A 15,957-nucleotide genomic window follows, 5' to 3' on the forward strand; every position below is an offset into this window, starting at 1 on the left:
CAATCCCAACACTTGGAAAGTAGAGACAAGAGGACCAAGAGTTCAAGGCTAGCCTCTGGTACAAAATAAGTTAAAGTCCAGCCTGGACTATATGAAACTTTGTTTCAAAAAAACAAAAATCATTGCAAAGCACAAAATTTATATAATTATTTCCAAAAACAGCAACAACTAATACAGCTAATTGATTTTGTTTACATAACTCATGTTCTTTAAAGGCACTGTCCCATCATCAAGAGAGATAAACTTAGAAAACCAGCTTACCCCTCTAAGGTGCCCTTTTGATCTATACTCCTCTTTCTTTCTTTCTCTCTTTCTTTCTTTCTTTTAAGAGATGTATTTATTCTGTACACAGTGTTATGTCTGCATGTGCACCTGCACGCCAGAAGAGGGCTTCAGATCTCATTATAGATGGTTGTGAGCCACCATGTGGTTGCTTGGAATTGAACTCAGGACCTCTGGAAGAGTAGTCAGTGCTCTTAACCTCTGAGCCATCTCTCCAGCCCTCAACTCTAACTTTCTAATTAAGTATCTCTAACATCTGCTTTACCAGGGAAGGAAATAAACAATAATTGCCTGCCCCAAATTTTAACTTCATCTAGAAATATAGTTCATCTTTAATCTACAAACAAGTTTTCTAAATAACCATTATATACAGATCTGACTAATATGCCAGCATCTGTGGTAATCCCCATCATAAATCGCTTTATCAACAGAAATCTCTAACAGTGCTATAAGTGAAAACAAACAAGCAAACACAAGAACCTAAAGAAATGGTCTTTTTACAACTTCCACATTTGAAAGAAACTCCTCAAATTCAAGTGATGTCATAAAACATCAAAATACAACACAAATTATTTATACCCTTGTTCTTCTCTTTACTCCTAATGAAGTTGAAAAAGAAGTAAAATTTAAGAGAGAACCCCCCATAATAAATGATTCAGCTTAAATTAACTATGAGTGCAAGACACTAGAGCCATTTCAAAACTCCATACAGGACAAAAGAACTGGCAAAGGAATGGCTCCTGAGAAAGGCTAGAAATGAAAAGACCAACAGTACCTGGTAATTAACTTGCCACTTAGTTAACTTGTTGCAAAGGTTACAAAATGAGAGTCAATAAAAGACTCTGAATCATCTGAGAAAGAATACAAAAATGAAAATTAACACAGCTACTTTACATTATAAGTTGAAGAGAAAAAGCGATTGCACTTGGGAATTATTTTTGCTTCCATTGTTCAGAAACAGAATCAGACGCTGCTTTTCAATCTTTCACCCCATTTTCTAAAAGTACGATTTTTAAAATGCCTTTAAAATCTTAAACCTCACTGAATTCTTTATAGGCTACCACCGTTTGCTTCCAATCTTTATACCCAAAAACAAAAGCACGCTCTATAAGAGGAAAAGCAGGATACTTAATGCTGTCTTTCAAAACAGCATAGTATCTTTACAATAGATTATATATTAACACACTATGAGCTCTGGTTGAATTTTGCTCAATCTGCTTCCAGCTCCTAACTCAGACTGGCAGCATTGCTTATTAGTCTTCAAATCCCTCAGATGACATTTCTTTACACAGAAAAACCAGAGACGTATAAGCAGCGCACTCACCCTTCCTTAGACATCCTCAGAGCCTATTCCTCTGGATAAGAGTACAGGATCAACAAACAAGCTGCATTGATCTCCTGAGAACTGTAGCTTCCTTGTTAACGCTGGGAACACAGGCCCTGAGAGGCCCAACAAATTCAGGCACAAAGCCACCAGGCTGTATCTCGGGGACCAATATCCTCAGCTTTAAAACTTGGAAACCTACTAAGAGGTAGAGACCAGGAAGATTTACTAATGGCCTGGAAGGTTTAACACTGGCTAGTTAAGAAAGAAGACAACGCAAATGCAAGGTTCTGTACGAGACAGGAACTGTTACTGGCAAACACAGAAAAAGAAAGCTTACCCCCTAAAGAGGCCCTCCAACAGCACACAAACAATATGAGCATCACAGAGCACAGCAGCTCTAGTCAGGCAAAATCAGTCCATGTACTCAGAGCAGGAAAGACCAGATAAACGATTTAGTCTTAATGAACAATTCAGTTACTTTCCCCTCTTAGAAAATAAACAATGTAAGCTACTAGAAGGAAGTGCTGTGTGTTGGACGATATTACTGGGGGAATTAAAGTATTTCCACACCAAACTTTCCCCCTCTGATTTTATTAACTGTTTTTAAGGAAACTCCTGCGTTAAAAATATGTTTCATTTGCTCGAAACATTCAGCTCATGTGAAAAAATATTTGCAAATCTTTGATATAAAGGACAAATCTAGAACATTCTAAAAGTTAATGGCGGATCTCAGAGCAAGCTAAGGTTTGAAAGAAAAATATCTTCAACATTCCTGTCTCCTGACAAATATAATGTACAGGGTTTATGCAACAGGGTAAAAAAATACATAAAATCTCAGTTTCTGGGGAAGTTGAGGTGAAAAACCCGAAGTTTAAGTCCTGCTTGGGCCCCAGTGATTTCGAGGTCAGTCTGAGTAATGTAGTGAACTTTTGTCTGAAAATAAAACATAAAAAGTGAGTTAGGGCCAAGCATGGTGCCACACACCTTTAATGCCAGCACTCAGCACTCAGGAGGCAGATCTCTGTAAATTCCAGGCCACCAAGAGATACAAGGTAAGACCTTATCTCCAAAATACAGAAAAAGAAAAAGAGGGGGAAAAAAGTAGGAGAGTAATTGCCTCATACGTGAGAAGCCCTGAATTTAATTCCTAATTTAAAAAAGAAGAAAAGGGCTGGAGAAATGGCTCAGTGGTTAAGGGCATCACCTGCTCTTGCAGAGGTCCTGAGTTCAATTCCCAGCAACCACATGGTGGCTCACAACCATCTATAATGTTATCTGATGCCCTCTTCTGCAGATAAAGCACTCATATATAATAAATAAATCTTAAAAAAAATAAAATAAAATAAAAAAGAAGAAGAAAAAGGAGAGGGAGGGGAAGGGAGAGGGAGGGAGGGGAGAGGAGGGGAAGGGAGGAACACTTAAAATGGAAAGTAAATTTTTTAATTTAAGTTAAAGACAAACAATGCCTGTTCTGGGCTGAGAAGATGGCTCAGTTGACAGAGTGCCTGCTTAGGACACAAAGGCATGGACTCACTCCCCAGCACTGAATAGCCAGGCATGTTGGTATATGCTACAACCCAACACTCAAGAAGTGGAGGTAGGATACAAGAGGTTTACAAACTTTGGCTACATAAGCCTGTCTCAAAAAAAGACAAAAGGAGCCAGTGAGATGACTCAGTGACTAAAACCACTTGCCATGTAAGCCTGACGATCTGAGTTAAACTGGACCCACGTATAGGTAGCAGGAGAGATCTGACTCTACAGTTATTCTCTGACCTTCCCATGCACTCTGTGGCATATTTGTACATACACACACACACACACACACACACACACACACACACACACACACGCCAATAACCCTTCATGATAAAAAGAACTCGCCAACAGGAATAGACAGGAGCTTCCTCAATCTAATAAAGAGCAGCTATGAAAAATAAGAGCTGGGGCTGGTGGGTTGGCTCTGTGGTTACAACACTGGATGGTCTTCAGAGGACTTGTGTTCAATTCTCAGGACCCACAAAAATGGTGCACAACTCTCCATAATTCCAGTTCCAGTGGATTTAACACCCCCTTTTGACCTCCATGGACACCAGGCACATGCATGATGCATAAACATACATCTTATAAAAAAAATTTTTTTTAAAAACCCAAGAGCTAAAAAGCCATCCATATTCTCACTTTACTTCACACTATACATTCTAGACAAAACAGGCAAAAAGAAATCAGAGTTCTCCAATTAGAAAATAAGAAATCAGTCTCTTTCTAAAGATGACAGGTTCTAATAGCTTAAAAATGCTGAAACACAACTTTACTGGAACTAATAAACTAGCTCAGAAAACAGTACAATGCTTCAAAACCAGAAATAGTTCTAGGGTTGGAGAGAAGGCTCACGGGCTAAATCCCTGGCTGCTCATCTAGAGGACCAGGGTTCGATTCCCAGCATGCATATGGTGGCTCACAACTATTTGTAACTCCAGTACCAGGGGAATTGAAGCCTTCTGGCCTCCTTGGGTACCAGGCTCACAAGTGGTGTACAGCCACAAATGCAAAACATGTATATACTTAAAATGATGATAATGATAAAACAGTTCTTTTCAATAAAGTATCAATGAAAAACCTAAAAACAAGATTAAAAGAGGAACTTTCATGTACTATAGCACCAAAAATAACAAAATACTTGCAAATAAATCTAACAAGAAGCCCAAGACCTGTACACTGAATACTATAAAATACCACAGAGATTAAAGACCTAAAAAAACTGGAAAGACATCATACACCATGGATCAGAAGACTTCCATATTGTTAAAGTAACAATATTCCTCAAAATGATATGTACACATTCAATGAAATACCAACTAACTTTTATAAGAATTGACAAGCTTGGGGCACGGTGTTCGAAAGATGAGGACCACAATGCATTCTGAGAAGGAGGATTGTGTTCCAGAGCTACACAGAAATGTTCATCCCCGAGAGTGCCCTGATTAGAAGGAAACACTTTAGTGCAGTGTATTAGAAATATCCATTCTGAGATCATCCAAGATGGCGTCAATCACACACTGTGTTTGACCTGCGATACAACAGAGACTGCACAGCCACCAAAGGACCATACTGAGAGCTTCAAAACACAGTGTTGGTGCTTCCCTAAAAGAAGGAAATCCTGTCATGTGGATCGTCCCTGCCCTCCCACTGCAGGACCAGGAAACCACGCTCAGGCCACCCTTTGGATTGCGCCCCAGTACAGTACACGCCAAGGAGATGGTGTTCGAGGAGGGAGTGCTGTTTGAGTCGAGGACTGCACCACCCACACCACAGGCATCACGGACCTCCTTTCACGGGCCAGGACCATGCTCAGTGCCGTGAACTGGATCGTGCAGAGGTGGATACTAGGGGCAGCACTGAGGCGAGACCCATGGTGGATGGAGCATGTGATGGAACCAGAGACTCAGGAGGCGGAATCAACAGAGCCACAGTTCCCCAGGACAAGAAGCTGAGCTGGACCAACATCAATGGTTTCTGCGAGCTGCTCAACAAAGACTTTGAGGGCCTCTACTTGCCACCTACTAGATGTTCCACAAGATCCCATAGGAGTCAGAGGCCATCCAGGCCTTAACGGCCAGCAACAATCTGGTGAATTGAACGGGAGCAGGAGAGCTGACCCTGAGGACATGGAAGTAAAAGAGCTGACCCTGGGACACAAGAACAGGAGATCTGGTCCTTAGGACGCGGGAGCAGGTGAGCCATGCCTGGGGACATGGGAGACTGAGAGCAGGCCCTGCCTTGAGGACGCAGGAGATGGAAAGCTGGCCCTGCCCTGAGGACACAGAAGTGGGAGAACCAGCCCCACCCCAGGACATGTAAGGTGGAAAGCCGGCCCTGCCCTGAGGACACAAGACTGTGGTATTGACATAAGGAGAGGTAATACCAGCTACACATAACTATAATACATATATGATCCTTGATGAGGACACCAAGACCATTCAACATGAAAATAATCTTCTCAACCATGGTCTTGGGACAACTAGACAGTCCTACGAAAAGAATTAATCTGGACCCCGCCCCATCTTATGTAATAAACAAAATGTAACTAAAAATGGACCTAAAATCTAAGTGTAAGCTATACGGCTGTGAAACTCTGGATCTGGGGAGGGTATTCTGTCCATAAAACCCTTGTCTTACAAGCTTAAGGGCCTGAGTCTGGATCCCCAAATCCAAGTAAAAAGCCCCAAAGCTGCTCCTGGAGGACATGCCCAGATCCCAGAGCTGGGGAAGCAAGGACAGAGGATCCCTGCAATTTTCAAGCCAGCCAGTCTTGTCAAACAGGTAAATTCTGAGTTCAGGGAAGATGCTGTCTCAAAAAGTAAAGTGGAAAAGCAAACGACAACTGATGTTGACCTCCGGCCTTCGTATGTACATGCACTCTGCCTCTACTCCCAAGTGCCAAGATTATAGGAGTGAACTCCACATCAAGTAAGAACCATCTTTACCAAAACCCAAACCAAACCAAAATAAAAAAACACCACGTAAAGATATCCAACCACCCTCATAAGGAAAATAAAAGCTGAACTTACAAGGTAGGTGCACTAAGTGGCTATTCTAATCAAGAGACAACAGCAATGGTGTAAGGATGCAGAGAAACTGAGATGCTCACATACCAAAGGTAGGGCTGTAAAATGATACATCAGCATGAGTAATAATGTATCAATAACTTGAGCATAGTTACCATATAACCAAGCAAATTCTACTCCTAGATACATGACCAAAAAAATGCTCATTACAAAACCTTACACAAATGTTCATAATACTGTATTTTAGTTTTAGGTTTCTACGGGTAGGAAAGGGTTTATCTGGTGTCCCAATCACAGTTTCATCACAAAAAGAGGTCAAGGCAGGAACCTAAGAGGCAGGAACAGAAGCAGAGGCCACAGAGGAAAGCTGCTTACTGGTTTGCTTACTTTGCTTTTTGATACATCTCAGAACAAGCTGATATTCCACAGAAATCATCAATTAAGGTTGCCTCTTCTCAGATGACTCCGGATTGTGTTGACAAACACAGTGCAAGGGTAAATCTTACATCCAGTCCCCTCTGATCAATAACTAAGGACAGCTGTTCACCAAAAGACTTGATAATAAAAAGCAAGCATAGACTGGGAAATGACTTAAGATTGGTACTACAGAACTAAATTTGATGGCATGGGAGCTTGATTGTTTTTGTTTGTTTGTTTTTGTTGTTGTTGTTTTTGAAGTGCAGCCCTGGTTGACCTGGAGCTACTATGTAAACCAGGCTGGCCTCAGAGATCCACCTGCCACTGCCTCCTGAGTACTGGGATTAAAGGTGTGTCTTACCACATCCAGCCTTTTAAAACACTATGTGAAATAAAGAAGTCAGACAAAGAAAGCACAGACTATGTAACTGTATTTACATGAAATGTCTAGAATAGCTAATTTTTTAAAGAATTATTTATTTATTATATGTATAGTGCTCTGCCTGCATGTATATCTGCACACCAGAAGAGGACATTAGATCACATTATTCGTGGTTGTGAGCCACCATGTGGTTGCTGAGAATTGAACTTAGAACCTCTGGAAGAACAGACAATTCTCTTAACGGCTGAGCCATCTCTCCAGCCCAAATAGCTAATTCTACAGAAATAGAAAGAAAGTAAGTTAGGAGTGGCCAGGAACTGAATAGATAATAAAACTAAAGATTTGTCTCACTTGGTCAATATACTAAGAACCACTGAATATTAATTTTTCAATTTTGTATAAGTAGACCTCAATAACATTTAAACTGTACAGAAAGGTGCATATGACCTTATCAGAGTGATCTACCACAAACCAATATAAAAAGGGTAGCACATAGTGGCAAACAGTGATCTACAAACCAGTATGAGAAAGAGCACACAAATTGGCAGACACTTGGGGAAGTCACAAACCAGCCAATTAACAGTTGAAGAATCGCTCAACCTAATTATTCACAAATATGCACATTAAAACTAGAACACTGCATTATATACACACCATAATAACTTTTGAATATAATATACAATATTAAAGTAGTGTTGGGAATCTCTCACAAAGTGCTAAGTGATCTATCAAACAGAGCAACTGCTTGGGACAACCAGCTTGCATATTATCAAGAACAACTTATATCTAGGATATACATGGCTATATATCTGTCACTGGTTTTTGTTAATCCTTTTTCTTTGAGATAACTGCACATTTAGTGCATGAACAATAAAGGAAAAGTTCTACTTGAAAAAGAAAGAAAGAAACAAACAAACAAACAAACAACAGGAAGACTGTGCATGGGGGCACATACTTTTAATCCCAGCACTACAGAGGCAGAGACAGGCAGAACTCTGTAGGAGTTTGATTAACACCAGCTTGGTCTACATGGTGAGTTCCAGGACAGCCAGGGCTATGTTCAGAGATTCTATCTCAAAACAAAACAAAAGAAAAAAATATCCCTTGCATCTTTCACTTGGTCCTCCCTCCAGTGGGAACATCCTGTACAACAGAAAACTGATACCAATACAATTTGGTAAGCTCATTCAAATTCACTCCGTGTGTGTGTGTGTGTGTGTGTGTGTGTGTGTGTGTGTGTGTGTGTGTGTGTGTGTACGCCACATGAGCACACATGTGGAATTACAGGAATGAGCCATCATACCTGCTAATAGGATTTCTTGTACTACTATTAAAAACAAAAAAGCAAGTTGTTCCAGAAAACCCTGTGAAGAAGCAAAAACTTCTGGTGAGACCTGTAGAGCTCTGGCATCTTCTGAGCAGAGCAGCAGCAGCAGAGGCGACACCATGATTCAGGCTGGGAAGAGGAGATGCGTCAGTGCTCAGGACTTTAAGGGGAAATTCCGATATTAAAGAGCATGGGATGGCCTTAGAAGGAGAAATGAGAGCAGGGAGAAAAGGTATTTCCTTAAACATGGAGCAGTGCAACCAGGTGAAGGGACAGCTCTCTGACATAGAAGACGCAGAAAGCAAGCTGTAAATCTGGGCCATATCAAACTTATACTGTTGTAGTTGTTTTAATCTGTCTTTTTACATTGATTTTGTTTTCTAAATGTTGTTTTCCAAGCAGAACAATTTGTAAAATGAATACTTTTTAAAAATGTGATTATTAAAATATTCTAAGTAAAGCTAATTGTCAACTTTACTAAAGAGGATTGCTTTGTGCCCCCTACCTAGTGTAAAATAAAGTCTGATCATTACAATCTTTAAAAAAAAAAAAAAGAAAGAAAGAAAGAGGAAAAAAAGAAAAAAAGCCTGCACCTACTTCCGTTCTTCTGTCTGCCCTAATTTAAGCTCTGACAAATCCAGCCTATTCTCAATCTCCACAGCTGTCATTTCAAGAATGTTCAGGATGGAATTACAAAGTATATACTCTTTTTAAAGTGGCTTTATTCAACTCAAATGTTGGCCTTTTTGATGGGAATTCCAGCCATGAATATAACCTAATAAATTAATTTTTCATCACACCTAAAAAATAAATAAATAAAATAAAGTGGCTTTATTATGTCAGAATAATTCCTGAGATATAACAAAATCCTTCCATGTGTCAATTGTTTACTTCTTACTGCTGAATATATTCTATTCATATCATGTTTGGAGGGAAACACACACAGAGAAACCAATCTGAAGCTTCACCTGTCATTTCTTAGGAATATGTAATACTGCTCAAGTCTAAGAATGAAAATACTAACAACAACAAAAAATCTTGATATTTATTATATCTCATGCTGGAACTGCAGGTGTGCATTACCACACCTGGCCTCTACCTCACTCTTGCTATTCTAACCAGACACATCCTATCTTTACAGTATTATTTAAAGATGACTCTTTTTAGGCTGGAGAGATAGCTCACTGGATAAAGTGCTTGCCATCCAAGTGTGAGGCCCTGAATTCTAATCCCCAGAAGCCACACAGAGCAGGTGTGGCAGTGAGCACTTGTGATCCCAGTCCTCCCACGTCATGATGGAACAGGTGTGGCGGTGAGCACCTGCGATCTCAGTCCTCCCACACCATGATGGGAGGCAGAGACAGGAGAACCCTGGAAGTCTGAGGGCCAGCTAGCCTGGCTTATGAGGTTAAGAGAGAAATTAAGATTTACCAGTCTCTCCTGACATTTTCTCTTTGCATATAACCTGAGACTTCCCTTGAGGTCAAAAGATATCATTGTGAACATTTCTAAGTCAATGAGTACTATATGTGCTAAGATGGGTACTAAAGAATTATTTTATAGGGGGCTGGACAGATGGCTCAGATGGACACTGTCTGCTCTTCCAGAGGTCTTAAGTTCAATTCCCAGCAACCACATGGTGGCTCACAACAATTTATACTGGAATCTGATGCCCTCTTCTGGCATGTGGGTGTACATGCAGATAGAGCTCTCATACAATAAATAAATAAATAAATCCTTAAAAAAATATTATTTTATAAATGCCGAATTCATTTTTATTCCTTAAATTCACCTAATTAATTGGAAACTAAACCATTATTCAATAGGCTTAAATAAAGAATGCCAAGGCTTTGGAGATTTGAATTCAATTTAAGCAATAATTTCAGGGCACTGGAAAGAGGTCAGTGGTAAAGAGTACAAATTGCTCTTGCAGAGGACCCAAGCTGGATTCCCAGAATCTACATAGAGCAGCAACTCACAATCACTTGTACTTCCAGCTCCAGGAGTAGCTGATGTCTCTGAGGGCATGGGCACAGGCATGTGAGCGCACATAGACACACACAGACGTACACACAGACACACACACACAGATGCACAGACACATATACACAGATGCAAGCGTGCACACACACACACACACAATATATATATATATATATATATATATATATATATATATATATATATATATATATCTTAAGAAAAATTTTAGCCAGGCAGTGGTGGTGTACACCTTTAATCCCAGCATTCAGGAAATAGAGGAAGGTGGATCTTTGTGAGTTTAAGGCAAGGTCTACATAGCAAGTTCTGGGACAGCCAGGGTTATGTAGTGAGATCCTATTTCCAAAATAATACTAGTATTATTTCAAATAAATATCTGAATGTCCCTAAATACTTTTAAAGACAAAGTAACTGTATCTTTTTTTCTTTTGAAACAAGTGTTCATTCATTTCTGGAGCTTAGGCTGGCCTAGAATGTAGCCAAGGCTAGCCTCAAACTCCTGACAATTCTTCCTGCCTCAGACTCTTGAACATTCAGATTATAGGTGCAAGCCATGACATCAGGCTGCACTATTTTCTTAAAGGCAAAGGACTGCTTAACTACAAATTCACAAGCTCAATTACCAAATTTTACTTCAGCATAATAAAAAAAGACCTACTAAATTCATAATCTATGTTCACAAAGAAAAAGCCAATTCCCTATATTAAAGAAAGTTTGGTTTATTATAGTTATCAGAGCTTCAAAATGGTAAATCAAATACCTGATTCCAGCATCAGAGGCACAGTCAGGATGAAGTGATGAAAAATCGAATGGTTCCATTCTGGATTTGATAAATATAAATTCTGATCTGTACTGAACACTATTAGCTTCTAGATATTGAACAAACAAATGGTCTTCTAATGTGCTTCTTTCAGTCTCTATGACATCTAAGCATCTTGGATTACCTTCTGACCACAGCGTAACATATTCCAATGAAGGGTTTGGCCAGATGATTATCCTCAATCAGAAACTGAGCAATCATAACAAGGAAATGAAGGCTGAACAACATACACATATTGAAGGTCAGTTTCCTAATGACACATTGTCATCATTTCTATGTTGAGATGCAGAACAATAGCATGAAGCAAACAGTGATGATGATGATGATGATGATGATGATGACGGCGATGATGAAGCAAGTCAGTAGGCTGGACATGTACTTAACTAAGAGCATTTAGCTTCTGGGGATGAAAAGCTGGCTCAGTGAATAAGAACACTTGCTGGGTAAACAGGAAGACCTAAATTCACACCCCTAGCACCCACATAAAAAGCCAGTCATGGCTATGGGCACCTGCACTGAGGGAGGCGGAGACAGGAGGATCATGGGGCTTGTTCCTGGTTCAATAAGAGGGCCAGACTCAAGAGTCAAACAGAATGATAGAACAGGCCACCCACCATCATCCTCAGGCCTCCAAGCGTATATCACACACACTCACTCACATATACACACAAGAATATTTAGGTTCTTCTAAAAGAAAAAAATGTAAACATTACATACAATGTACAGTGTACGATAATGGTTACTACAGTCTGCGTGCTTTAGGCAATGGCAAACAACCAACTCAAATATCTTTAATAAAATTTCAAAAACAATACACACACACCCCAAAATACTATCTAGTGCTAGCCACATAGCTCAGGATGTAGAGGGCTTGGCTTGTAAAACATAAAAAGTCCTAAGTTTGAGCTCCAGCATTGCATAAAACTGGGCATGGGGCACAGCCTGGCAATTTCAGCACTTAGGAGATAGAGGCAGGAGGATCAGGAAATTTACTGTTATTTTAGGTATATACCAGGTTTGAAGCCAGCTTGGGATACATAAAACCCTGCTCAAAAATAAACACACAAAGGAAGGAAAAAGGAAAGGAAGAAAAGTAGTAAAACTAACTGGTTTCTATTTGTTTTTGTTGAAATGTTCTCCAAGAAGCACTTCTATCTTTGGAGGAAGCTTGATAAGGCTCTAAAGATGGATGAAGCTATTGAATCCACAGGGAAGCTAGTTAGGCTCAGAAAGCACCTAACTCAAAAGTTTCAGGAAGTCCCAGAAACTTATAGGATGCATTAGACCCTTTCTTCTCCAAGCATAAACAAGTAAGCAGTAAGGACCACTGAGAGATACACTTAGACACGCGAAGCTGCTTCTAACAGGTTAAGATAGACTGTGCAGCTGAAAGAAGCAGACAAACTCAACCACCTAGAACGTTCTCAAACCAGCCAAGCTGACAGGAGAGGCTTGGACCATCTCAACAGCCTCAAGTAGACACTCCCCAGCCTTTCCAGCTGCCTATGCACTACGCAGTGTGCTCCAGGCTCCCAGCTTTCAAGAGCCATCACCCATGCTGGGATGAGCTTCTGGTGAGAGAACTGCTTTTGAATAATTTCTGGTCCGGTAAATGACCCCAGTAAAACTGCTTGGTTTAGCAAGATGGACTATGGTGGTACCCTGACTTTGGTCTGTTGTCAGTTCACTATGTGGGGTAAGGAACAGTGTAACACACCACCACTCAACTTTTAAACTTTTGGTTTGAGAGGGCCTTATGTAGCCTATGCTGCCTTCAGTTTGACCTGGTAAAACTGACCATGAAGTCTTAATCTTCCAACCTCAGACCCACAAGTGCCATGACTACAGGTGTGTGCTACCACCCTGGGCCAATTTAATTTGGGGGGATGGAGGGGTGGGGTCAACATTTGAAGCAAGGCCTCATGTCTGAAATTTTTCATTAATTAAGAAAACACTGTTTGGAAGATTAGCTCAAGTTGTCTATTTTACAACATGGTAACAACAGTTAATAATAAAATGTTATATATTCAAAAATGGTTGAGAAATCTTTGATGCTTTTTTTCTTTTCCTTTGGGATGGGAATGTTATTTCAGACAGGGTCTCATGTAGCCCAGGCTAGCCTTGAACTTATTATGTAGCCAAGACTGACCTTCAACTCCTGACTGTCTTAGCCTCTTCCCACTGCTAACTTACGGAGAGACTTTAAATGTTCTTGCCACAAAATAGTCCATTAATTGCAGGGGGGGGGTTGACGAGCACACACACATCATAAAAATATCTGCTCCTCTGAACAGACAAGTACAGACATGTGCTCATAGACAGGCTGGGAGTCAGTGTCACCTACCGTCCTTTTTGAGACCGGGTCTTTCTCATCGCCAGAAAGCTCAAGAACCCTCCTGTGCTTACCTCCCCAGTGTACCACACCTGCCTTTTTTTAATGTGGGTTCTGAAGTTCCCCTCATGTTTGCCTGGCAAACACCTTACCAGCTGAGCGATCTCTGCAGCCCCAAGTTAAGCATGTTAATTAGTTTTATTTAACCATTCCACACTGTACATTATCTATTTAAAATGGTATTTGAAATCATATATATAATTTCTGTCAATTTTAGAAACAGAGAATTTTTAAAAAGCAAATGCTTGTAAGAGTCCAAGAACTCATTTTTTTATTGTTGTTGTTTTGCTTTTTGTTTTTGTTTTTTTGACAGAGTGATGTAGCTGAATACCCAGCAGACTATCTACCTAGCGTGTAGTAGGGCCACATCACACTACTCCAGCATCACACACACACACACTAACTAACTAACTAACTAACTAACTAACTAACAGCACAACAAACAAAATTTGAAGATGGATTAAACAAGGCCCTCTGGAGTAACCGTGTAACAGCAGCACTCAGAAGTCCACGGCAGGAAAGCCAGGAGCTACACCAAGTATGACCCACATAATGAGCCCTCATTTCAAAACCCTGAGAGAAGCTTTTATTGTATTATCATCTCCACTGTTTAATATCACTCCTACCTTAGAAAATATGTAGGGTGTGGAGCCAGTCTAAATTATTACAGGAAATACCATTCTAAGTGAGTCAGAAATATATTTGAGCTATGGCATACTGAGTGCAATTAGGATGCTTACCAGATGGCCTCTGCTAGAAACGCTAATGTTTATCTGTCTTCACTGTTCCCCCTGCTTAAAAAAAAAATGCTGCATCCAAATGCATCCTCTAGAGCAGCAGTTCTCAACCTGAGGGTCGCATGTCATTTATTTATATATTACAGTTTATAATAGTAGCAAAGTTACAGGTATGAAGTAGCAACAAAATAATTCTAGGGTTGGGGGTCACCATAGCATGAGGAACTGAATTAAAGGGTCACGGCATTGGGAAGGTTGAGAAGCGCTGCTCTTGAGTCTGAAAACTAACCAAATGACAAACATAAATCTATAGAACACCTGCATTCAGTACAGTACTGTACTATCCTTCCTTCACCTCCAGATGGGCTCTCATGTAGTCTAAGATGGTCTCAAACTTGCTATGTAGCTGACAAAGGCCTTGAACTTCTTTCTCACTCCTCCGTCTCGGTCTTCAGGGTGATGAGGTCACAGGCATGTGCCCCATGCCCAGTAGTGCTACACCAGGGATCAAACCCAGGACTATGTGCAGCTAGACAAGCTCCCTGCCAAGCTATACCCACAGCCCCTGTGTTTTCTTCACACATATGATCATGCTGCTTTAAAGCCCATATGGGGCTAGAGAAATGACTCAGCAGTTAAGAGCACTGACTGCTTTTCCAGAGGACCTGGCTTCAGTTCCAAATCTGACACCCTCACACAGACATACACGCAGGCAAAACACCAAATGTACATAAAATAAAAATAAATAATTTTTTAAAAATTAAAAAGAGTTGGGCACAGTGGTGTATGCCTGTAATCCTAACACTCAGGAAAGCAGAGGCAGGCAAATCTCTGTGAGTTCAAGACCACACTGGTCTATAAAGGGAGTCCAGGACAGCTTAGGTTACACAGAGAAACCCTGACTTGGAAAATAAATAAATAAACAAATAAATACAAATTAAAAAAAAAAAAATCAAAGCCCATGAGATGGCTCATTGGGTAAAAATGCTTGCTGCACAAGCCTTATTAACCTGAGTTCAATCTCGGGAAAACCACAGTAGAAGGAGAAAGCCAAGTCCTGAAAGCTGTCTTGTGACCTCCATACATGAGCACCCACACTCACACATGTATAGCACATACATTCACAATAATAAAATAAACATTTTTAACATTCTGCTCTATACTTGAATTCCTATGGCGTATACCAACCCACCACACAGAAAGGAGAAGTCATCAATTCCTACTATGTAATTTGGAGACTTGACGAGACCCAGCAATGGTTTCACTTTTGCAGAGACTAGAGGAACAACAGCCTAATACCCAGAAGAGCTACAGGGAATCACCATTAATGAAGCATCATCAGCTTATACTAAAAACCAACTACTAACCAGGCTACATGTCCACTCCTTAATTCTACTCTTTTCTGTGTAGAAAGGCACGGTCAGAACTATGCAACACTTTAAATAAATACTAATATTATCAACAAAATTGTTATTTTGTATTTTGTGTTTTTATCTTTGTTTTGAGACTCATGTAGCCCAAGCTGGCCTTGAACTCATGACCTCCTGTTTCTACCTCCCGAGTGCTGAGATTACAAGTATGTACTACCACACCTAGGTTAAGTAAACACAATTTAAAAATTCTGTCTAGAAGGTATAATCAGTTTTGGGCAAACAGCAGTTAGGAATTTAATCTTGAGTTGAAGATGTTTCAGCAGCAAAGAGC

At 40.2% G+C, this 15,957-nt stretch overlaps 1 protein-coding gene across 5 annotated transcripts in view; it reads right to left on the bottom strand.

The window, feature by feature from the left end:
* Nt5c2 (5'-nucleotidase, cytosolic II) overlaps positions 1-15,957 on the bottom strand; it is a 126,287-nt gene that overhangs the window by 43,237 nt on the left and 67,093 nt on the right. Inside the window, exon 1 of one of the 5 annotated variants that reach the window (XM_051146725.1) lies at positions 11,065-11,214. The exons of 3 other annotated variants lie outside the window; for them this stretch is intronic. In XM_051146725.1, the coding sequence (XP_051002682.1) occupies positions 11,065-11,123 (59 nt within the window). In that variant the 5' untranslated portion in view covers positions 11,124-11,214. Of the gene's footprint in view, positions 1-1,606; positions 1,636-11,064; positions 11,215-15,957 lie in introns of those variants that run through there. One more of the 5 variants, XM_051146726.1, reaches the window with a different exon arrangement.

This window comes from Acomys russatus, chromosome 5 (assembly GCF_903995435.1).
Source record: "Acomys russatus chromosome 5, mAcoRus1.1, whole genome shotgun sequence".
NCBI classification, from domain to species: Eukaryota; Metazoa; Chordata; class Mammalia; order Rodentia; family Muridae; genus Acomys; species Acomys russatus.